Source organism: Pezoporus wallicus, unplaced genomic scaffold, assembly GCF_028554395.1.
Source record: "Pezoporus wallicus isolate ANWC-B61680 ecotype Strahan unplaced genomic scaffold, APGP_CSIRO_Pwel_v1 contig_7339, whole genome shotgun sequence".
Taxonomy (NCBI): Eukaryota; Metazoa; Chordata; class Aves; order Psittaciformes; family Psittacidae; genus Pezoporus; species Pezoporus wallicus.
In genome coordinates this window covers 1,890,887-1,915,422 of record NW_026636333.1, presented here as the reverse complement: position 1 = coordinate 1,915,422, position 24,536 = coordinate 1,890,887, and the positions used below count along the sequence as shown (strand labels likewise).

Sequence of the window (24,536 nt, the reverse complement as noted above, 5' to 3'; positions counted from 1 at the left end):
TCTCCTCTTTGGAAAAATAAAGAGCAAATTATGTGTGCTGTGCAAGCACACATGTGGCCCAGAGAGGTGGTGGATTCACCATCCCTGGAGACCTTCAAGGCCAAGGTGGATGATCTAGTTGAAGATGTCCCTGCTCAATGCAGGCAGTTGGACTAGATGATCTTTGAAGGTCCCTTCCAACCTAAACTATTCTATGATTCTATGGCTTTGCAGTATGCAGCAGGACCATGTGGATCAGCAGGGAAAATGTTTTCCCAAACACAGGCTATTTACTCTCCGCTTTTCCCTTGGCACTGCTATTTTCAGCTTTCCAACCATCCCTACAAGGACAAATTACATCCCTACAGAAACTGCCATGACCATCCAGCAGCTTGACCCAGGCGCCAAGGCACCTTTTTCCACAATAGTGAACAAGCAAATACATTTTCTTACCTCCAGAAAAGCACTACACACTCCAGCTGCTGGAGCAAACACAATCTGCCACCTGCTTTATGGTATTGTTTCCTTCAGCTACAGCCACTGCTGCTGGTCCATGGCAGGAGGCCAAGTCCCAGTGGCCACTGAGAATGATCAGAAACTGTCACTTTCTTCTTCAATAGCAGAAGTTGCTCCCTCCCAACTTGACTGACAAAGCAGCGCATGTAGGGATACAGAGAGAAAAGCAAGAAATCTGGAGAGGGGCTACTTACAAGGGCCTGTAGGCACAGGACAAGGGGGAATGGCTTTAACCTGACAGAGGGGAGACTGAAATTAAACATCAGGAAGAAATTTCTTCATTATGAGAGTAGTGAGGCACTGGCACAGGGTGCCCAGAGAAGCTGTGGCTGCCCCATCCCTGGCAGTGTTCAAGGCCAGGTTGGATGGGGCTTGGAGCAACCTGGTCTAGTGGAAGGTGTCCCTGCCCGTGGCAGGGGGTTGGGACTGGATGAGCTTTAAGGTCCCTTCCAACCCAAACCATTCCGTGATTCTATGATATCTACCCCTGTCCCACCTCATGCAAACGACAAAAAGCACTGCTTATAGCTAAAGACACACATACATGAAATGTAGCAATGCCAGGCGCTCCCTTTTGTAGAGAAGCAGTGCAGGCACCTGGCAGGAGTAGGGAAAGGCAAGGCAATAGTCTGGGAAAGGTGGCTGCTAGGACAGGAGAGGAGATGCAACTGCATTGGAGATGCAACTGCAAACAAGGCTTTCTTTCAGCAAACAGGCAGCATCAAGAGTCAAGTTCTACCTGCAAGGGTTGCAGCCATCTCCCAGAGATGGCAGCACCTCTCCCAGTGTTTTTTAAGGCTCCAGGCTCCTCTGGCCACTTGTTTTCCTTGTTCCCAGGTCAGAAAGATGCAAAGCATTCAGTGCATGACCTCATGCTACTTTGGATGCAGAGCAGCCAACTACTCCCCCTTGGTTTTTCAAACAAATCTGTCACACTGCAGATAATAAGGCCAAATGTCACACTGGTTTTTAGCCATAGAAATCTCTCAGCCTACATACTGGTTTTATATATGAAAGCTCATTAAATGCAATGAAAATCAGTTTAAACTATCATCCTAGTCTTGCACCAAAACAGATGAAACTGCTCAGACAGTCCCAGACCTCAGCTGAGCTGCAAAAGCAGCATCCCCTCCAGCAGGGCAATGAGCTCTCACACAGGCTTCCCTAAATCTGGAAAAATTAAGACCATGAACACTTCCAGAGTGGTTATCAAGCCAGAACAGCTACATCCACTGAGAGCTGGTGCCAAGTCATTATGTTCAACAAAGCCCAGGCCAAAAACATAGTTGTGAGCAGGTATCCAGTTCTCTGAGGCTTGAAAGTCTCCTCCAGCCAGTTTCAGTGCATCTGTCAGTAGGCAAGGGGTTGTTTTATGTCATGGTCCTGCCATTTCCGATTCTAAACCCACCCCAGCTCCAGTGGAGCAGAAGCGATCAAAGGAAGATAATTCCTTCACTGTTTGATCATGTCTGCTCTTTTCTTTCACCCCATCTAATACAGTGTTCTTCACAAAGTGCCTTCCAGAGGAACAGTAACAGCACAGACTAAAACCACCACCCCTGCAGTAAGCATTCAGTGCCAAGCCTTCTTAAGTCAATGAATAAAGAGAAACTTGCATCTCCATTCAAGGCTGACAGTAAGTGGCCTCACCACTCCTCAAACAGCAAATTACTTTGTTCTGAAGCTTTGACAACCTTTGCATCCAATTGGTACAGCTCTGTAATATCCAGACAAGTTCTGGAACTGCTCCCATCTCATAAGTACTTTTTTGAGGGAAAAGCTAAATTGGAACTAGCAAAAATAGCCATCCTCCTGCTCACATGAAATCACACTACCTGTAACCCAGTTTGCAAGCAGCACTGACATATGGAGACTAAACTCTGCCTGATCCTTTCTTGCCTATAGCCAGCAGCTGCAGTGAGGGGGGAAAATGTAGTGTAGAAAATAGTTGAGAGGATAAGGTTTAAAATCCTATTAACTTTTACCTTTCTTTCTTGTGAGTGCTGAAAGGCATGAGAAAAACTGAATCCTTTCTGTTGCAAGTGTGTAACACCCTTTTTGAAGCACAGAGGAAAAAGTGCTGCCCAGAGCTGGTCCAGTCAGGGTACCAGTTGCATCACTCCCAAGCAATGCACATGAGTAGTGCTTTCACTCTCAGATGAGCAAATCTGGTTACACAGGAGCAGCCTTATCAGCATCCAACTGCAACACAAAAAACCAAAAGCAGCCTTTCCTCAGCATACTGCAGACATGCTGTACTGATGCACTGCATCCAGAGCGGAAACAGTGGACACAAAGGCTAAAAACCAAAGCCACTGAATGAAACTGGCAACCAGGTTCAAAGCAAAGTCACAGTCCCTCTTGCAGGAGGCAACTCAGTGAGGCATAACTTGGCTACGAGTGTTGTAGACACTGGAAGCTCACACAGTGTCCAGGGGAAACAGAGAAGCTCCTGGAAGAGAAAACCACTGAGAGTTTTATGCCTGTTCCCATGGTTAGGAACAGGAAACCAGGCAAGGGGCATCTCTGATCAAACCACAGATATCTCAGCATGTGTAGGAAGCAACTCTAAGTATCAGCCACTGCAGTCCCTTAGAAGAACTGCCTTTTTCTAGCAACAGTTAAAGCACTTTGATCCAATACAAATTGTGTGTCACTGCAGGATTTGAGGCTCTGATTGATTCTCATTGTCTATTTTATGTGTAATTCTGAAAGCTTGTGTTTGAATCAACTGAATTTGCAAAACCAGCTACATTTTTCATTACTTTATGTAACAGATTTTTCCATTCACACACACTTTTCCAGACACAGCTACTGAATACATGCATCAACTGTGCTGTTTGTAAATGCAAGTCTATTTTTGTCTTTACAAGCAGAATGCATTCTAATTTAAAAGACCAGAAAAGTGTTATGCAGAATCCAAACCCCTCAAACAAGCCTTTTTCTCCTCTCAAGTAGATCTAGTATGTCCAAGTTCTAGTCCAATGACAAACCAATGCTACCCAACAGCAAGTTGGACACTACACCTCTTTTATGACTACAGCTGAACTGTTTAAATGCAGACCACTGCAACACATTAATCTCCGACAGAATCCCTACAGCAGAGCTTTAACAGCAGCACTGCTGTCCCCAGCACACACCCACTGATGCAATCTCTGAACACAGCAAGAGTTTGCACAGCATCTTCAGCTTGATTTTATTCCTATAATCTCATGCAATAAACACCTTTTCCCATTAATCTTTCAACACTGACAGTTTTAAATATAGGTAAGGCATTTGTGAGCTACAATTTAAAATGCTAAATTTCAAGGAGAATATAAACTCATATCTGCATGCTTTCAAACTGTCTCAGTGTGAGAAGCCCATCAGATAAAAATCACAGAATAGTCTGAAGAGACCTTAAAAGACCATCTAGTTCCAACTGCCTGCCATGGGAATGTGTTCTTTCTTCACAGAGAAACCTCTTACACCATAACCGACTCAGAAGCTCCAGTTAAACTAAATTCACCCCAACCTTTGTTATATTACAAATTCACCAAAATATGCAAGAGTTGTCACCACTCAGGCATGAAGAGCAGGTCCATAGTCTATTTGACCAGAGCACTGCCATCCACAGAGCAAACAAAAAAAATCCCTCCTCTCCCCAACTCCATGCAAGTGCACATACAAAAGAACTTACAACAAATCACATTGTTTTTTTTTCTAATGGAGCACTAACACAGCGTTAATAAAACTTTAATTAACGAATTCCATCGTACAATAAAGAACCCTGGTACAGGACACAGATTTTGTGTATGCTCGGTTCCTTTTCCAGGCTGTGTTAGTTATGTGCCACCTCAATGGCTATACTTTCTAGCATACTTTCCTCATAAAGCATTATGCATTTTGTTTGTACACTCAGTAATTCTCTCAGTACTGAAAAAGCGTTTTATTGAAAACTCCTAAAAGGGCACAGTGATCCCAACTAAAGCAGGAATCTGGTACAGGACGTGCTCAGGAGTTTTTACAAAATAATTACAAACCAAGGGGAAAAAAAAAAAAGCCTACACAAATGAGTACAAATATCAAAGTATAAAAGCTACAAGACAAGAAAATGAGAGTTCTTGCAACGCAAAACATGCTTCAAGAGCTGTATCCTGTTCTCACACCTTTCATGATGTAACTTTTGTTCGGGAAATTATTTCATTCACAAAACTGTTGTTCTTTGCCAACACATCATTTCTCAGCTGTTTCAGCTTGATTTTGATGTCTTCTTCTGACATATCTGTCAGGGGCAATGCTTTCACTTCACAAAGAAAATCCTGAATTATCTTTTCACCTTCCTGAAATGGAGGAAAGGGAAGGAAAAGAAAATACGATGTTCAGATTGCAAGCAGGATTTTTCTAAATTCTCTAAAGATACCAAGTTTATTCATCACCAGAAACTTTCTGTAGGCAAAACCCATGGTTATTTTTGCACATCCAATCATGTTCTCAACACCGGGACAACCCAGTTATACTGGTATCAGGAGTTTATTCCCCTTTCAATCCATGAGCAAAAAGCATCAGTTGATCAGTAGAAATACAGTATTTAACAGTGATACCTCCTATGTGCATTCCACATTTAACTCCGGTGTGCAACTGCACTAGGTGAGCATTGCTAGCAGTAATATAGCCATATTCCACAAACTAGTCACTTTTTGGAGGAACTGCAGATCAAAACCAATGTTTCAATATGCAAAATGCAAGAACAAATTGTAACCAAGCAACTGGAGAGTGGCCGTCACCAAGGAGAACAGATGATAATTAAGCTTCATGCATATGCTTTTACACAAACAGGCAAAGTGGAGCTTCTAAACAATCTGAATTGAACAGGAAGAACAAACATTTCAATGAACAGTATTCAGGATCCCTGTATTAGAAACAGCTTGCCCAGAATACAGAATTTTGCCCCATCCTCTGCATTTTGCATTTTAGACCACCAAGATAAAGTTTTATCATTTAAAACTAATGCAGTATACTTTCAGCGCAGAAATCTCCAAAGGACTTGGAAACATAATAGCACACTTCCCCTCTAAATATGATGTTAGCAAAGCCAGAAACATCTAAGGCTATGCCATTCAATTGCCTAGAGAGTTTATGAAATACTATGTATTACTGAAATACCCAAGCAAAAACCCACGATGCTGTATTTGTCAGAAGTGTCTGCCACATTAATTTACACCAATTTATGACCACACAGCCAGATCCACTAATCTAAAAAATACTATACCATGATACCTAGCAATCTAGCAAATGAAGGGTAATAGTGGAGCAACTGAGATACTTGGGACGGGGAACATCCTGGCATTAAAAAGTAGGACAAACCAGAGAGCATTCATCCACATCAGATCCACTTACTGAACCAGGAACAAATGCAGTAGACCTCTAAAACTGAAAATACAAAGTAACAGGTAACAGCCTCTACCTAAAGCAAAGGCTTTTTAAATGCAGAAAGTGCTTTGGGTATGGGCTAACACTTCAAGGCTTCCATATACTGGAGCATTACCAAGACTACCACTGATGGTAGAGATAAATGAGTTACAAGGCTGAAGTTTCAGGCCAACTGCTGGGACACAGAACTAAGATCCTTAACCAGATTTATATGCCTGCAGCAAGGAGGACCTGACTACTGGCACTAAACAACAGAAGTTATAAAGGGCAGCACATGCATTTTCTAGGAGGCTGTAACAGATGTCACTGTAAGGATTCTTAAGCCATCTTAAGATGACAACACAGGCTATTCTGAAAAGGCTTTTTGCAAGCTACTGTTTTCCTTTACACTACCTGCTAATGAAGCTGCTTTTAAGAGAAAGCGAAGGGAGAAGAGAATAAACTATTTTGCTTGGGTTACTCCAGCTAAACAAATTTAAAAAGCATTCCTGATAGCAAACCTCTCTTTCTTTGCAGAATTTCTTGGCTGGTGGTTCTCCTTCAGATTCCCTGGACTTGCCAATGTTTTGAAACTCCTCCAGTTCCAATGCTTTCTCTCTTGCACTTTCTATCACATGTTTTGGGAAAGCTGCCAGCTCTGCTACATGTATTCCAAAACTCTGGTCACAAGCACCTGGATGCAGAGAAAAAAACAACAGTAAAGAATTCACAAGAGACAATATGGCTACACAGACTATGTGACCAAACTTGTAATAGTTCTCTGTTCTGAAGAATTAAATGCATGACATGGTTTGGTTCTCCCAACAGTTTCTGATTCAATTTTGGACTACAGAGTCTAAAGAATACGGTCTTATTTAATTAAGCTCTCTTCGAACAGTAATTGCAGAGCTCCAAAAGTGATTCAAGAAGAAAGGGAAAACTCTTCAGGCAGAAAGAATTCCCCTCTAGTACTTGAATGAAACTGAATAATGCTTTTTATTAAAGTACTTCAGCACAGCCTGTAGAATATAGTATATTAAAAATTATGTGAACTACATTTCTCACATTTTTCTATATTTGAGTATTTTTATATATACATTCACACATGTAAAATGCTGCATTCTCAATCATTCTCATCCTCCTTTGCATCAGTACCTCCTAACTCTTCAGAGCCATCTTTAATTATGTCAAAACCTTTCAACTTTAACTTCACACTTCCTTCAATTAATACACTTTATAATATTTGGTTGAGGAAGAAAAGTTCTCATAACTGCTCAAATTATACCAATTATACATAGCTACATAAAAGTTTTCACTTCAGTTTCAAAAGCCCTCCGATACAATCTGCCAACTCCATTCATCTACATTACCATAATTCCTACTGGCCACCCACAAATATTACCACATCCTTTTAATTCTGGTCTCCAGCAAGGAGGTACAAATAACATATGTAAAATTATTCTTAACTAAGCATCTATTAAATATTGAGTAACTAAAGAATAGGTGAAGGAAAATTTTGCATTTAGACTTTTTCTGTTTCATTAACCTTGCGATCTCTCAGGATTCTTAAAGGAAATCAACATTTTTAAGCAGAAATTGGACTTCATATTGATTTTATATTAAAAGCACACACCACCCCAGACACAAACTCGGGTGCCTGCTCAAAGAATCCTGAGCAGAGGCATAGACAACAGTACTTTCTGTGTCTCCTCTTCCAGTTGTCCTACAACACTCTTGAAGCATGAAGACAGGGATGAAAATATTATAAGAGTTCTTTGTATAACTTGCATGACATTTCAAATGATGTGAAACACTTGTTTCAAAAAGCCAGATGTATCTGAGCTGTCCATACATCCTTGCCTGAACCACATAACCCTTCCAATCCAAAAGGGAAAGGGCACAACACTACATGCAAAGACCTGAGTGAAAGACATCCAATTTGACACGAGGTATTTTAAGATGAAGATTTCATAATGTTGTATCTATCTGTCTCATTTGGCAGAGGTTTAAGTAGGTAGATACAAACTATTGCGCCTCTATGCTCAACAGCACTTCCAAGAAAATAGTTGAAAGACATTGCATGTAGAAAGAAAAGATGTGCATGACTGAAAATAGCAAAACTGACTGAAGAAAAATATTAAACCAGGCTTATAGAGTTTTCACTAGGACCAGAATGGATGAGTTAATACTGGTTGAATATATATATATATAAAAAAGAAGAGGACACGGGGGGTGTTAAAGAATTGTAAGGTTTGGGGCTATAATGGGGCACTATGAGGCTTAGGTTTTGCCCAACCTAAGCACTCAAAATAAGGCACTTAAATGAAGACAGCTTGTTTGAAGATACTGTACTGCACTGAAAACACTCAGTTTCAATGTATGCTTGCTGCAATTTATGACTACACTTATCTTAAGTTCCCAGGCCACACTAAGTCATATTTAAAGCATCGATTTCAGCAAGGCACTCAAGGCTCTGAACCTTCACTTGGTGGAAGGAACTCAGTATGTGCTGGAAAAAATGGGAAAGAGCAACCTGCAAAAGAACCACAGACTCTGCCTATCCGCTGGAACAAGCTGGGTACCAGGGCCACAGAACTTTGGAATGATATTCAGAAGCCTAGGCACTGCCTAGAATAAATACATGAACAAAAGGAGAACGAAGGCCATTTCTAAGAAAGAAAAGTCAAGGACATAAGAATTAAAGGAAACAAGACTGTGGCAGCTGGAGACATTCTAACCAGCTTTAAGTAGACTCTCAGTAAAGCCAGAGGAGAGCAGCGCTTCCAAGTCATGCTTTGACTCCCCCTGTCCAGAGCAGCCTCCTAGCTTTACAGAAAAGTACCCAAAACCTGATTGTAAGACTATAGACATAGGGGAATATACAATTACAAGTGGTTATACAAAGGGCACCAAATGAAATAATTTCATAGATTTTAATGCAGAAGAAATGAGTAAAAAACAGTCAATTAGTAATGTCATGGGAGTAAAACTAGCACAGTACCACTTGAATGAGGCTCAGATCATGATATAATAAAAACTCATTATCTAAAGACACTTAATAGTATGGTGATAGCCTGTGAAGATAATAAAAATTATCTTTAAAAGCATAATAGTAAAATTTAATAACTGGACAGCATATGACATTCATTTCAGAAGAAATGAACTGACAAGTCCCAAATTGGCTAAAGAAATCGGGAAATACTGGAGAGAGTTCCAGGATAACACACACAGAATATGCACTGATCATGAAATGCTGAGCTATTAGGATGAACTCGCCAAGTGAAAAAAAGTATTTGGTATTGTGTCAACATGACAAAACAGCTTTTAAAAGGAGGAGTGAATTTTAGCAATAGTACCTGTAAGATTAAACCTAAAACTAAAAATATACGAAAACATCAGTTTCCATGACTTGAGATACGAGACGAAGTTAACATCTGAGCCTTAATAAGGATGGATTATATTTAGTAATTGTTTTAGTAAAGATAGTAGCCTAATTCCTCAAATACTTATTTGAGACAAAACCACTCCACAAGGTAAGTTGCTGATCAGATCCACTACAGCCAGTGTTCTATAGTAGTTATGTTCTATCACTCTGAGTGGCACCTAACTCATTCATTCCTTGTGGAGCTCAGAAAAGGAAATCAAAAGCTATTCCAAAGTGAAAACACAGTGTAATTGTATTCTGCCCACATTTTAAATAAAAAGCTTAGACTAGAGGTTGGCAACCTCAACAAAATGGCCTTATGGGAACAACAAAATAGAGTTCACAAACAAAGTGGAATGGCATAAATGACCACACGTTGTAAACCACAGTTACACAGCCCTGCTTTATTTAGCACAAATACAGGCTCCCACTGAAGGGAGAAAGAACAAAAGATTGGGGATATAGAGAAGCAGGAAGAAGCACTAACTGCAGCTAACAGAGGGGTTTATGCTTCATAAAAAAATTATCTAATCTATTATCAAAAGGAATAATTGGCTCCACTAGAGGATTTTAAATACATCTGACCTATCTTACACTAACAAAACAGGCTACTTGTTGTTTTACTATTATGCCATTTGCTAAAAATGTGATTTTGCCTATATTCAACTACTGCATAAATTGGGCAACATCCTTCTTTAATGATCAAACCTTATTACAATGAAATAGACATTATTAAAAATAGTCAGCACATAAAAGTTGTACTAATTTCTTTTAAAAGACCAATTTAAGGAACATAAGCCTTTACTTTGTCAGCAGGTTAAAATGGCTGATTTTGGAAAACAGAAAATAACCTTTTGGAGCCCTTCTCTCTGCTCTTTAAGAAACAGAAAGGATCCAACCTCAAAAGAATTAACTTGAGTGGCAGAAATAACCTAGGAGTCTGAAACAATCAACATCACCAGCTGTGTTCACACATGGACATAGCTCCTGCCATACACATTGTCTATGGACAGAGGAGAATATATCTATTGTAAACCCTAAGCCTGAAGTGAAACATGAAAATTCTCTTTTACATTAAGATATCTTCCTCTCTTAGGGTGAAATTAAGTTGCCCTGCTCACCATTTACAGTCTTACCTTCCTTGACACGATAAAGCATTGTCAGCGTGTTGTCACTGGTCAGAGCAGTAACATGTAGGTTATTTACTGTTGGCACTTGGTCAGCAAGAGCTGTCAGCTCATGAAAATGTGTAGCAAACATACAGAAAGCACAGATTTTGCTAGCAATGTATTCTGAAATAGCCCATGCTAAGCCAAAGCCATCATAGGTAGAAGTTCCTCTTCCCAGCTCATCAATGATTATCAGGGAGTTTTCAGATGCTGTCCTAGAAGCACAAGAGCATTTTATAACGTTTGAGAACTGCATGAACTCTGGATATTGGAATACCACAAGTTATGTTGCAGAGACATAGCACAAAAGAGGCTAAAGAGCTTTTGTATTTACATAACAACATATGAATGAAGCACACACTGTCTCACAGGTCTTTCCAAACTCGTTTCTTCGCCCCATTTAGACTTCAGCCTCCTGGTAGCAGCTCTATATGACCACTGAAATAAACAGAAGGCCACTTCAAGAACTTATGAGCCTGCTACAGATTACTTGAGATCCTCCACTAGAGATTCTACATAAAAGGAAATCTTAAATGCATCTGTCTTAGAGCACCTCCCTTCCCCATTAACCCCAACCAACAAAATCATGTAAGCACAGGTCTTACCTGAGGATTGAAGCAGTTTCTAACATTTCAGCCATGAAAGTAGACACGCCTTTCAGCTGGCTGTCTCCAGCTCCCACCCGAGCCAGGATACAGTCCACGATGGTTACCTCCGCAGAATCGCACGGTACAAAACACCCAATCTGGGTCATGAGGACAATCACCCCTGTCTGTCGGATGTAGGTTGATTTTCCTCCCATGTTCGGGCCTAAATAAGGAATTTTGCCAATGAATTTAAGCAACATCATCTTTTACAATTCAGCAGTTCCAAGCTCTAAATTAAAACAAAGGACATTTAAACTTATTACTCTCTGCCAGGAAGGAGAAGCAGACTTGTCTAACAGGTGCAACAAGTAGCTCCACTACTAATAATGCTTGCTTGCATGTCTTACTGAATGTTGCTTTTGTCAAAAGAAAAGGTGAATAAAGAACATTAGGGGCCTTCATAAGTTTGGGGACTTTTCAGAAGTATAAGCAACCATTTAACACACATGCCCATACCTAAAACTAATAAGCTTGAAGTTGAAAGTCATCAGTAGTGCTGCTTAAGAGCATGAAAATAATCTGCTTTCACCTCAAACAACAATTACAATTTGTCTGTAAAAATGAAATAGCTTAATTACAGGTCGGGTACAAACTAATGGGCGATTTAAATTACAATCTAAAGTGTTTCTGAATCAGCAAAAGCAAATATTAATCAGCTAATTTTAACTGAAGTACAAATGAAATGAAAAGTATTTTCCAGAAAACTGATCATTAAATCCAACCTCGCACTTCTGCTGACCACAAAAACAAGCGTATTACCATGCATTTATTCAGATTTTTAGTTTTTCTTTTTGATTGTATGAGAAGTGTTCATTAATCATTCTCTAATTTCCAGTCTTTGCTACTCAGAAGGTATGTCAAGGGCATCTGAATGGGAATTAACGTTCAATTAAATCTATAAACACTAAAAAATGTTTTCCTGTGTGGTAAAATTACCTTAATTACCCCAGAGAATAGGGGAAAAAGGGTACAGTCATTAAAACATGTTTTGCATTTAAAATTGACTTAAATATGAAACAAAGAAAACCTTAACAAAGAGGCTGCTTAAAATCTTGCCTACAGAAGGTGTCTACGTGGCTACAGTACAATTAATGCCTAGTGGAATTTTCCAAATCACTTAAGTAGGTTCGTTTGCCAGCTCCTGAGGTTGCCTATCTTGTGGAGTTACATTCACTAAGGCAAAGAATACATATGTTAAGGAAGAACTAGTTTCTTATTTTCTACTGTTCTAGCAGCTTCTCCCTTCTTCCCAAATGACTATGTCTAAATAAGCAATCACTTTCTCCGAACAGTGCACTGTAACAACAATCATAACAACTAATTCCATGATTACTAGTTTGGAAGATGAGAAATATGTCTGTATAGGTATAAACATAAAAGAATATCAGCTAGCAAAGGAAATGTTTCACAAAAACGTTGTGGACAGCTTCTTAATATAACCAAACACAATAGCTTTCACTACCCTCCCTTATTTCCCAAGCTAAATCTTATACCTTATACTTGCTGGCTACTCACCCTTTGTTGATTGTTTTCACAGTTCTTTTGGATAGTTGGTTTGTTTGCTTGTCGTTGGATTGCTTTTTTTAAAGACATCATTATTGGAAATAACATAACAAATGAAAAAGAGAACAGAAACACGTACCAGTAATAATGTGGAACATCTGCTTGCCCTTCTCAAACGTAACATCATTGGGGATGAAGGCCACCTCATCTTGTACTTCAATGCAAGGATGCCTGGCACCTTTCAGCACAATCCTTCCTTGTCCCTTTTCCAGAATGACAGGACGGACATATGGCACCGGTGCTCCATTTGACACATGAGCAAAACTTACAATTGCATCTAGTTGGGCTATCACATCATTCATCATCTGTATTGGTTCTGCATAACCTGGTTTTGATTAGACACACCAATTGAACAGTTAGAATTCCTTTTGTTCCTGCCAACAGATATCTTAAAGCCTATATTGAGCTCGTAAAATTAATTCATTTGCATTAGAAGTCAATTTTGTTCAAGATAGCAGTCTTCTGGGAGAGTCTAAGATGTAACCCTGAAGTTTCCATGCTTTGACTACAAAGGGTACTTCTTCAGACTAAAAAAAGGAAGTGGTGAGGCTAAGCTGATTATTTTGCCTTAACACTAGACAACGAGAAATAGCTTATCTTAGTACAGGGGGGCAAATGCTCACATGAAAAGATGGCTGGAAATCCACCAAGTTTCCTTCCTCAATAATACACTGTATTTTGATGCTCATGCAAGCAAAGACAATAGAGAGACAGCATTGACAATTCACACACAGCAACCCTTCACACTGATGTGAATGATGGTATGGAGAGGTAAGATACAGTGCCCATGAGACCAGACAACTGGTCTAGGTGGCCCAGCAGCCCCAGTATCAGTTCTTAAGTGCTGGTGTTTGTTTTTTTTCAGTGAAAGGGATGATGGACAGGAGTCTATATAGGTAAACCATCTAACAACTGCAAAGGGAATGCATGTGTCAGAAGAGGCAAGCAGTGACCTGCAGAAAAGAGTCCTATTCTGTACAAAGTACATTTACTGTTCTAACACCGCCTCTTGAACCGGCTAGGTATAGGTCATTAAGAGGATCTGGACACTTTAATTCAAGAATTATAGACATAATCCAGTCTTTTCCATTAAATTAGCTTCACCTGGGGAAGAAAAATGATTTTTAAATACACGTACACACTTTTAAGTCTATGACTGCACAACACAGAAGCTTTAAACAGCAGCAAAAGACTTCATTAAACATACTAGGTATTTATAGATGATATAGTGAAGTTAATCCTGTTATATAATACCCAATTAGCTTTTTGCTTTCAACATAAATATACAAGCCTTAGCATGCCACATACAAAAAAACCCACTTAAAAATTAACAGGGTATTAAAAAATAATCTAAGAAGCTACTGATTTTGCAATATACTGGCAAATTCCTTAGCATGACAAGAGGCCAAAGCTTATGAAGACTTCCACTGCAGCTTAATAAACACTCAAATATATTAATACATCATCTTTTAAAAAGGTGGGTTTTTTAATCTTTAATACATCTCCCCTTAGTTTAATATCCATTAGTGCTTTCACTTTCCACTTCTCTCTTGGAAGAGATTTCAAATACCTAGATTTGTTCTGCTAAGATGTGTTCTTCTGGAACTAGTGCCTTTGGGAGAGGCGATATGTAAATCCTGGGAATCCTCCAGACCAAATTCCCCAATGTCTCTTCTCCTTTTGGTGAAGGATTATAAAGAATGTGTCCTGTAAGTAAGCCATCTTAGAGCAAAATATATGGAAATTAAATTAGGAAAACAATAATCTTCTGTTGTACCATATAAGCAATGACTACCTTGATCTTATACTGCATATCAGTGTTAGTTCTTCACCATAGTTCAGGGACTTTGGGTCCCACTCCCTCAGTTCTCTATTGTCTTTCACCTCTTCTGCCCTTCTACTCAGTCTACCATTTGGGTGGCAGTCAGGGTGGTAGGTGGAGGAGGATAGATGTGGCCTTCATGGGTATATTTTTATTCATTTTATGGGATTAGCATTTGCATACACCCTATCATGGCATATTTATAGCAACATCAGGAAATGGGCTGACCATAGAAGACAATGTATTTCAAACTTTCACCAACCGTCTAAAAGCCAAACCTCATTTTTCACACTAATTCTTTGGGGAATGTTACAGTTCTCTATCAAGAGCCTACAGATTAACTGCAAGTCCTCTCAACATTCCAGACACTGATACACATCAACATTGATATATTCACCTGAAGCAATGTTAATGATTTCCTTAACAATTGCATCCTGAGCTTCTTCATACTCTTCTCTGTTCTTTATATATTCATCATTGATGGAGCTCAGTTTGCTGTGAACAAAACCACAATATTTAGAAGCTGTGACATTCTGTCTTCTCTGCTACAATGTCAAGCTTCTGGCTAGCTCATCTATGAGTCAATACCAGTTTTCCTCACCTTTTTAACAGCAAGGTTCAGTACCAGGAACACAAAGCAACTAATCTATGATTCATCCAACACCAGGGTATCAGTAAGTTTAATTCTATGTTGAAGATCACCCACAAGGGCAAACCAGTGATTTGAGCATCTCCAAACACATTCTGAAAAATCTCCTATCGGTTGCTTGTTACAGACATGCTATGTCATAAGGACTTGCTCTTAAGGCTGAATTTCTGGCCATTTTGCAACAAGATGTAGCACGTTATAGAACTGGCAGAGGAAAATTGCTGCTAAGCAACTGTGTAATTAGCCCAGAGTCCTACAACAGGTTTATCAGATCTGAAAGCACTGACTCCTTTCATTTAGTAAAACTCTCAGTGAACTACTGTCACTAAGAACAGGTTCTAGCCTTCAAAATAAGGTAAGCTGAAATCAAGAGACAGTTTTAATTCTCTCGAGTTCTTACCAAGCTCATCTTCAAACACAGTCAGGTAGTGGACCCACACTGTAAGCAGAAGACAGCCTCATGCTTACAGCTGCTTCTGCAGATGGTGCTAGAACTTAACTAAGCACAAAGATGTCAGTTTTATTAATGATCCATGGGCTTCTTCCCTATGGGAAAGTAATAGATGACACTTACAGCAGGAGTTCTAAGTACCACCTTCTCAGTTACAGAAAAACCTAACTTCATCATTATATTTAGATGCATATTTAGAACCATTAAAAAAAAAAGCCGTTTTAAATTTTTTCAGAGAGAATATCCTCTGAATAAATGTTAAATCAAAATGCAATTAAGGTTTACACTTTGTTCATTTAAATAAATTTGTGCTAAATTGCTAAACTGTTGGTGCTAAATACACCAACATATTGCTTGGTGTGAACGCATATGCTTGCCATACTTTTCAAAGCACAGGATTTATTACAATAAGAGTGAGTGATTACCAGACACAGTCACTATTAGTGATAGCACTGGCTTGAAAACAGCCTTGCCTCATAGACAGTGCTCCTCATATATGTCTATCAATCAATATTCTCTCTCTCGATAAACTCACTTCTCTAGTCACTTCACTAAGTCCAGCAGGAACTGTTATACCTTAAGCAACAGCAGCATGGTTTGTCTGAAATACCCTACAATATGGTAATCTCTGCTGTTTTTACCGTTCCATATATAACACATGCAGGAGACTTAGAGTGACAAGGAGGAACTTGTCAGGAACTAAGTCCAATTAGAATGACAGGACTGAATGCACTCACAAATGCACTCTCGGCAAGGTTATGAACAATACCGTGTTAAAGGGAGCTGTAAGCACACTGGAAGAAAGGGCTGCCATTCACAGGGATACATAGAGATTAGAGAAACAACTGGGAAAGTATTTTGCACTAGCAAAAGCGTAGCCAGCAGATCGAAGAAGTGATTCTTCCCCTTTATTCAGCATCATGAGACCACACCTGCAGTGCCATCCCCAGTTTTGTCTTCCCAGTGTCAGAGGGACATCAAACCTGGAGCAAATAGCCACCACAAAATTTGGAGCTAATCTGAGAGAATCCAAAATCAGCCTGGAAAAGAGAGGCACCAGACTCTTCTTGGAGATGCACAGCAGAAGCATGAGATACTAAAATACCAAGCTTCTGCAAGGGAAGTTCTCATTAGAACTGATTAGAAAAGTTTTTACAAAGAGTGGTTCAGCACTGGAACTTGTGCCCCACCAGGCTGTGAAGGATGCTTGGACAATGAGCACCTGGGGAAGGCCTCCAGCTACCTCATCTAACTTTGAGATAGGATCCAATTTCCAAGGTGTTTCTGCTCCAAATGAGGGGCTAGACCAATTAAACTCAAGAGATCACCTTCAACCTAAGTTATTACCTCGATTCTGCATATGCAACTGTCTGCCTTGTTTGCTCTGTGCAATTTCCTACCTTGTTTGCCCCGTGTAAAAACAACAAAGTAGAGAGAGGGACATCTAATGACCAAGGTAGCCCTTGCTCCTTCTAAAATGATCTAGGAGAGCTAAAACTTCAACAGAGAATATAGATCTTTTGTTCAGACAAGGAGCCACTGAAACAGCATCAATGCAATTAGCCTGGAGAATGAAATTTTTAAGCAGCTTATCTAGGGAGCCACAGAAAGGCCAATACATAGGTATACAAGAAATTACAGCGTGATTTGGAACAACAAAAAAAGGTAATTACTAACAAAATTTCTGCATGGCATATTTGGTGATAAACATAAATAGCTGTTTTTCTACTGCAGCTTGTGAAAGTGTCTGTATAAACACTCAGTGAATGCAATTATGCTACTAGCTGCAGCTAAAACAGAGAAATTAGCCCAAGTCAAAGGACCAAAAATAGCTAACAGTTGGCAAAGCAAATAGGGAATGAAGCTTTTAACAGAAACTGTATGATGCCTATTCCCTCGTGCCAGTCTTGCTCAATATACCAATCTGTGAGCTAATTCAAAAGGTGAAAATTCAGCCATTCAAGACTTAGGGAAACCAGTTTACTGGCATTGTTATAAAGGAAAGAACAGTTTTGTTTCTTTCACAACAGGCTTGAAAAACTACAGAGATGATTTCATACCTGTTAGTAAACTTCACACCATTCTTCTGTGTATCAACTATTTCATATTTCGAATTGTTACGGAGAACTTTTTCTTCCTTGCACGTTATTCGAAAGTGATGTCCAAACTGTGAATTTGTCTCCAGTTTGATGCTTTTGCCAGCTTCCAAACCTTTTAGATGAAAACAAAAAGGGAAAACTGTATTACCCAAAAACCCTGAACCCTGTACTATTTCTGCTCACCAATCCCCAGTTTGTGTAAGTTCCAACGTATGTCCTCAAAAGGATGCGAAACAGAACTAGGCCTAACCAAGAGTTAGGCGAGTTCTACAAAATGAATTCTGCCAGCAGCTTGCAACATAAAGGATAATTTCTGAAATATCCTGGAATGCCATTCTTAAGGAAAAAAAAAATAAAAGACCAAATTTTAAACCAAAAATCACTTAGTTTTCAAAAGATTCTACCACGACAAATAAAGTCACCCCACATTAATAATAATACAAACATCCCTTAACTCCTCAGTTCCAGTTCTCATTTCATCACTTGATCTCAAAACATTTCACAGAAGAGGTAAAAATCAAAGGCAGTCTCATACCCTACCTAGTTCTTTTGCTGCACTTTTTAACAAGGACTGCATTTTTTCTTCCAGTTCATTCATCTTCTCTCTTAATTCTGTCAAATTAGGATCAAAAGAAGCCTTGACAAGAAATTCATGATTCTCCACCTAGGGAGAAATAACAAAAAATATTTATGAACATAGGTAGTAACAAACCAAATGACCTCCCTGATCATACATGGTGAAATGAATTTACTTTATCCTTTATTCTATTTACTTTATAAACAGAATTTTGTAACACAACACTGTTTGTAGTTGAATCAGATAGCAATTATCATAAAACAAATATATATCTTACACTTGTCTTCTCAGGTAATATACTTTATAGAAGCTAAATACACCCTTTTAATCGATTCCTTTACTTCGAAATGGAGCTGTCCACATATTCATCCGCATACAAATAACTGAGCAGTAGGCAGGAAAGAAGGGAAGTCAGAGGAAATGAAACTGTTATGCAGGCTGGACTTATGCAGCTAATTAAGGATGGGGTGTTTCAAAGCAAGAAGTATTTGGAAACACAAGTTTATGAAACAGTAATTCCTGTCCAAAACACACTCAAGAGGTTACAGAAGGAACCTACATAACACCACCAAAAATTCCACCCAATTTCAACCCAGTTGAATTGAAAAGCATATACATTTCCTACAAGCTAATCATTTTCAGAGCACAAATGAAGCAAGTTTCATCTTCTTCCTCTCCTTTCCCCAAGCTTCCACTGCCAGGTGTGTGCTCCTGATGACCTTACAGGTCTCGGGTTTAATTCACAGGCACAACTTACAACTGCTCAGTAAAAGAAACTCCATTTTTAATATACAAAGCTTTACAACCAACAAAATATTAGCACTGTTGTCCAACATGGAAACAAAGCATTGGCTTTCATATTAGTAATTTATTTATTCTAATTAAGTTTAAGAAACAAGCAAAACCCCAAAACACACACAACACTTACAGAGCTTCCCCTAAGCGGGAATCATCTGCAAAGCCGTACACAAAGCAACTACAAACACTTCGCAAAACACACTGAAAGGTGGTTTATGTACAATTTCACTTATACTCGCAAGTATAAGTTAGCAAAAGAAGAAGAGGAAAGGGAGGTTCACACAGTTCCGTTACTCCTTCCCAGACAGTAAAAGTAGCTCACTAGAAAGCACTGAGTAAGAGGAACTGTAACTGCAAGAACCACCACATGAATCTTGTTCTACTAAGCACAAGAAGCACTTCAAATCTTAATGTGTCAGAACAAGTGTAAAAGCATTAGACTGAAGACTCCCGGGTTTGGCAGCAGCTTGGAACAAAGACCTGGGAATGCAATCTGGAAATGAAAGCCACAGGGCTTATACATTTCAGAATTTGGAACTGGGGGGACAAGTAAATGATCATATAAAGAAACTACACAGCTTAACTACATAGCTTACTGTATTTTTAAAGGATCGCTACTTTATTCTGAGAATTATCATCTCCCAACAGATAATTTATCTTCCACAGAAGCTGCATCATAGAAAACTGAACCACTGGTGCTTATTTCCTCTGTGCAATTACCAGCACTGCAAGGCATTACAATGTTTTAGTCCCAGTTGTGTTGTGTGCAAACATACTGAAGCAGCAAAGTTCTCCAGCTGCTTAAGCAGAGATGAGGACTCCACAAAATAAAGGATTATGAGATTTTAGAAGACCATCTTGAAACTTGGAAGTGTTAAAGGGGTATGAACAAATTCATTCCCTGCTACAGCCCCTGTTGATAGGCCTGCTTCTCCCATTCCCTTCATAATTCTGCTGAGAGAACAGCAATGAACACTTACGACAGGATACTTTTCTCTAAAGAGAAGAGATTCAGAGCAGCCCTGCAGAGAAGGACTTGGTGGTGTTGGTCAATGAGAAAATGAACATGAGCAGGCAGTGCGCACTCACAGCCCAGAAAGCCAACTCTATCCTAGACTGCATCAAAAGGAGCGTGACCAGCAGGTCGAAGGAGGTGATCCTGCCCCTCTACTCTGCTCTCGTAAGACCTCACCTGGAGTATTGTGTGCAGTTCTGGTGTCCTCAGCATAAAGAGGACATGGAACTGTTGGAACAAGTCCAGAGGAGGCCACGGGGATGCTCAGGGGACTGGAGCACGTCCCATATGAAGACAGGCTGAGAAAGTTGGGGCTGTTCAGCCTGGAGAAGAGAAGGCTGCATGGAGACCTCATAGCAGCCTTCCAGTATCTGAAGGGGGCCTATAGGGATGCTGGGAAAGGACTCTTCATTAGGGACTGCAATGATAGGACAAGGGGTAATGGGTTAAAACTTAAACAGGAGAAGTTTAGATTGGATATAAGGAGGAAATTCTTTCCTGTTAGGGTGGTGAGGCACTGGAATGGGTTCCCCAGGGAAGTCATGAATGCTCCATCCCTGGCAGTGTTCAAGGCCAGGTTGGACAGAACCTTAGGTGACATGGTTTAGTGTGAGGTGATCTTAAGGTCCTTTCCAACCCTAACTATTCTGTGATTCTATGATCCCATGATAGAGAAAAGATTGTTTCTGGTTTGGTAGGGCAGATCCTGATCTGAAACAGGAGCTAGAAAGGCTGGGATGCAAACACCACACATGCCAGCCCTTGTTACAACTGGATTCATGAGACAACCAAGGCTGACAGCCAAGTGAAAGGTAACTTTTTTTGCATCTTCAAGTAATTATGTGAACCCTGAAACAGAAGGGTAGAAATGCCATAACCTCTGGAACAGGAAGGTAACATTCCCAAGGATCCATAACACTCTGGCAGGTCACCCACTCTGACTGTCCGTTCCAGCCTTCACCCATACAGCCACATCAGAAAGGCTAACCAGAACTGAAGCTATGCCTTGCACTTACGACCTTCTGGACCTCCACACTGCAAGCCAGCTTTCACTTTACTTCCAGCAAAGATCCATATGTGGCTAAAGCTTATACATGTGCAAAAGAGCTGCATTACTGTCTCATCCTCTGCTCCATCCAGCAGTCATGGGGAATGGAGTAGTTTTCACGTGCTTGTTGCTAAGTCCATTACAGCTCCAATAGACCTGTGATGACAAATGAACCCAGAGGCTGCTAGTGTGCAAGAAATAAATCCTAAACTCCTGTGAAGTCTCAGGACAGGTGATTAAAATTACTTCAGCTTCCATTCACATTCACAGTCTGAGTTAGGGACTGCAGCAGTTCAAGAACCGTTTCGCAGCAAAGCAGGCACTGCAGCCCAGGGTAAGTGCCTGGTGGCTTTTCCAGGTGAAGACACCAAGTCTTCAGGACATCCAGCAGCCTATATCCCATTACCTCAGCCTGAAAATCCCTCTGACTACACTCAGAGTGAAAGCCAAATGTGATCAAGTGAGTAGAAAATGTAGAGTCACAGAATCAATGAGGTTGGAAAAGACTTTTAAGATCATCAAGTCCAACCATTGCCCCAGCACTGCCAAGGCTACCACTAAACTGTGTCACTGAGGGGCTCGTCTACATGGTTTGTGAACGCTTCCATTGACAGTGATTCCACCACTACCCTGGGCAGCCTGTTCCAGTGCCCAACTGCCCTTTTGGGGATGAAATTTTTCCTAAAACATTTTAAAACTAAATTAAAAGTTCAGCTAAACTGCTAGGAATGTAAACTAACTGGTTTACTAAAAATATTAAAAACTTGTGCTACTAATTAATACCTAAAACCATCAGGCACCCACAACTATATTACCCTCTAACGTTCTTCTCAAGCTGCGCTCCTCCTACAGCAGTATCTCAGATGTAATTATGTAAGTCACTTAAAGCAAACTTTTCCTTTTCTCTTCTGCAGCCTTCAGTGAGAACACAGCCAACAACAATCTGTCAGGACAAGCATTAACAGGAATGTCGTATTTGAGTTCTTTGTGCTTTGTATCTAATCAATCTACCATCAATTATGGTACAGCAAGGCTAGACCTCACCAGAAAAATGGGAGGAAGTTATCAGTGAACCCAACTCATTCCCCTCTCATCTTCCCAAAATAATACCCCTTTGGCATAATCATATTTCAACAATATACAGAAGCACAAAGTATCGCTGAAACATCATAGAAGGCCACCAGATTGGTCAGGCAGGATTTCCCCTTAGTGAAGCCATGCTAGCTGTCACCAAGCACCTTGTTGATTTTCATGTGCCTTAGCATGCCTTCCAGCAGAATCTGCTCCAAGATTTTGCCAGGCACAGAGGTGAGACTGACTGGTCTGTAATTCCCGGGGTCATCCATTTTCCCCTTCTTCAAAATGGGGGTTATATTTCCCTTTTTCCAGTCATTGGGAACTTCACCTGACTGCCATGATTTTACAAATATGATGGCCAGCGGCTTCGCAACTTCATTTGCCAGCTCCTTCAGGACCTGCGGATGGATTTCATCAGCTCCCATGGACTTGTTTACATTCAGGTTCTTAAGATGGCCTAGGGTCTTGATTCTCACAGTCCCTGCATCTGCCTTCCAAAACTTGGGTGGTGTGGTCGGAGCATTTGCCAGTGAAGACCGAGGCAAAAAAGCCATTGAGAATCTCACCCTTCTCCAAACCCAGGGCAGCCAGTTCTCCTGATAGCTTCTGGGGAGGGCCCACGTTGCCCCTAGTCTGTCTTTTATTCGCTACATACCTATAGAATCCCTTCCTGCTATCCTTAACATCCCTAGCCACGTTTATTTCTAACTGTGCCTTAGCTTTCCTAACCTGGTCCCTAGCTTCCCAGACAACATCCCTGCATTCTTCCCAGGTTCACCTGTCCTCACATCCACCTTTCATAAGCTTCTTTCCCCCTCTGAGTTTCCTCAGCAGCTCCTTATCCATCCAAGGAGGTCTCCTGGCCCTCCTGCTGCCCTTCCTTCTGGTTGGGATGCAACACTCCTGAGCTTGTAGCAGGTGATCCTTGAATATCAACCAACAGTCTTGGGCCCCCTGCCCACTAGGGCTGTATCCCATGGAACCTTCCTAAGCAGGTTTCTGAAGAGGCCAAAGTCTGCTGTTTTGAAGTCCAGGGCAGTGAGCTTGCTGCACGCTCTTCTCACTGTCCTGAGGATCTCAAATTCAAGCCTCTCATGATCGCTGCATCCAAGGCTGCGTCACATTTCCAACGAGCCCTTCCCTGTTGGTGAGCACGAGGTCAAGCATGGCACCTCTCCTTGTCGGCTCCTCCATTACTTGCAGAAGGAAGTTGTCTTCTACACAATCGAGGAACCTCCTGGGTTGCTTGTGCCGGGCCGTACCGTCCTTCCAACAGATGTCAGGGTGGTTGAAGTCACCCATGAGAACAAGGGCCTGCGAGCGTGAGGCTGTTCCTGTCTGTCTATGGAGTGCTTCATCGCAGGTTCTCCTTGATCAGGCGGTCTGTAACAGGTCCCCACAGTAATGTCTCCCATAGCTATATTCCCTTTAACCCTGACCCACAAACTGTCTATTGACTGCTCACCTCTCCACAGACACAGTTCCATACTCTCCAGCCTATCCCTAACATAAATAGCAACTCCTACTCCCCGTCTGCCGGGCCTGTCTTTTCTAAAGAGCCTGTAACCTTCCATTCCAACATTCCAGTCATTGTATTTAAATATTTAAATATCTAATGTGGTAAGCAGCAGACCAGCATTACAGCATTAACACCACTTTAATACCCATGTATGTTTACTTACATGAAATAAGACCCAAGTGAGTCACATTTCCAAGGGGTGCTCAAAGGAATGAGGTGACAGCAAATAATTTGCAGACTTTGGAACTATATGGATTTGATCTTAAAGGTCTTTTCCGACCTAGTCAATCCTACAATTCTATGCTGAGCTAGCTAATGTGAAAAAAAAAGTCCTTCTGTAGAGCTGTGCTCAATACTCAAACCAAAATACTATGTACCAAAAGCATTAACGAAGTTGCCCTGACTTGAGGAGGAGTTGGGGTAGATGGTTTCTGAAAGGAACCTTACAATTCTGTGAAAAGACAGGAGAGGAAGTGACAGTTTCTCAACTTCTATTACAGCTAGGTAAATGAATAACCACATCCCACACTTTTTGAACTTAGATGTTTCTTTTTTATATCGGAATGGATTATTGACATAATTTAGTTGCTATAACAACCTGTCTTCCAATCACACTCAGAATGGAGCTGGGTATTTTGTTTGTACTCCCTAAAAACCCAAGAGGAATTTCAAGTCAATGTTAAAAACCTTAACATTCATATGGACAAGGTGTATTTCCTCCAGTAAAACCAGCACTGGCTTATCTATAAGCATCTTCCGGTATCTTGAAGGGGAAAACAAAAAACAAAACCA

The 24,536-nt window shown here is 40.5% G+C and overlaps 2 protein-coding genes across 2 annotated transcripts in view; both read right to left on the bottom strand.

Annotated features, from left to right (window-relative positions):
• EPCAM (epithelial cell adhesion molecule) overlaps positions 1-24,536 on the bottom strand; it is a 293,898-nt gene that overhangs the window by 227,726 nt on the left and 41,636 nt on the right. The gene's annotated exons all lie outside the window — the stretch shown is intronic.
• The window catches only part of MSH2 (mutS homolog 2), a 50,012-nt gene continuing 29,884 nt past the window's right edge, over positions 4,409-24,536 (bottom strand). Inside the window, exons 9-16 of the mRNA XM_057400070.1 lie at positions 18,251-18,374; positions 17,672-17,822; positions 14,909-15,006; positions 12,769-13,014; positions 11,085-11,289; positions 10,447-10,694; positions 6,408-6,580; positions 4,409-4,817 (exon numbers count right to left, since the gene is read on the bottom strand). Coding sequence (XP_057256053.1) covers positions 4,647-4,817; positions 6,408-6,580; positions 10,447-10,694; positions 11,085-11,289; positions 12,769-13,014; positions 14,909-15,006; positions 17,672-17,822; positions 18,251-18,374 — 1,416 coding nt within the window. The 3' untranslated portion in view covers positions 4,409-4,646. The remainder of the gene's footprint in view (positions 4,818-6,407; positions 6,581-10,446; positions 10,695-11,084; positions 11,290-12,768; positions 13,015-14,908; positions 15,007-17,671; positions 17,823-18,250; positions 18,375-24,536) is intronic.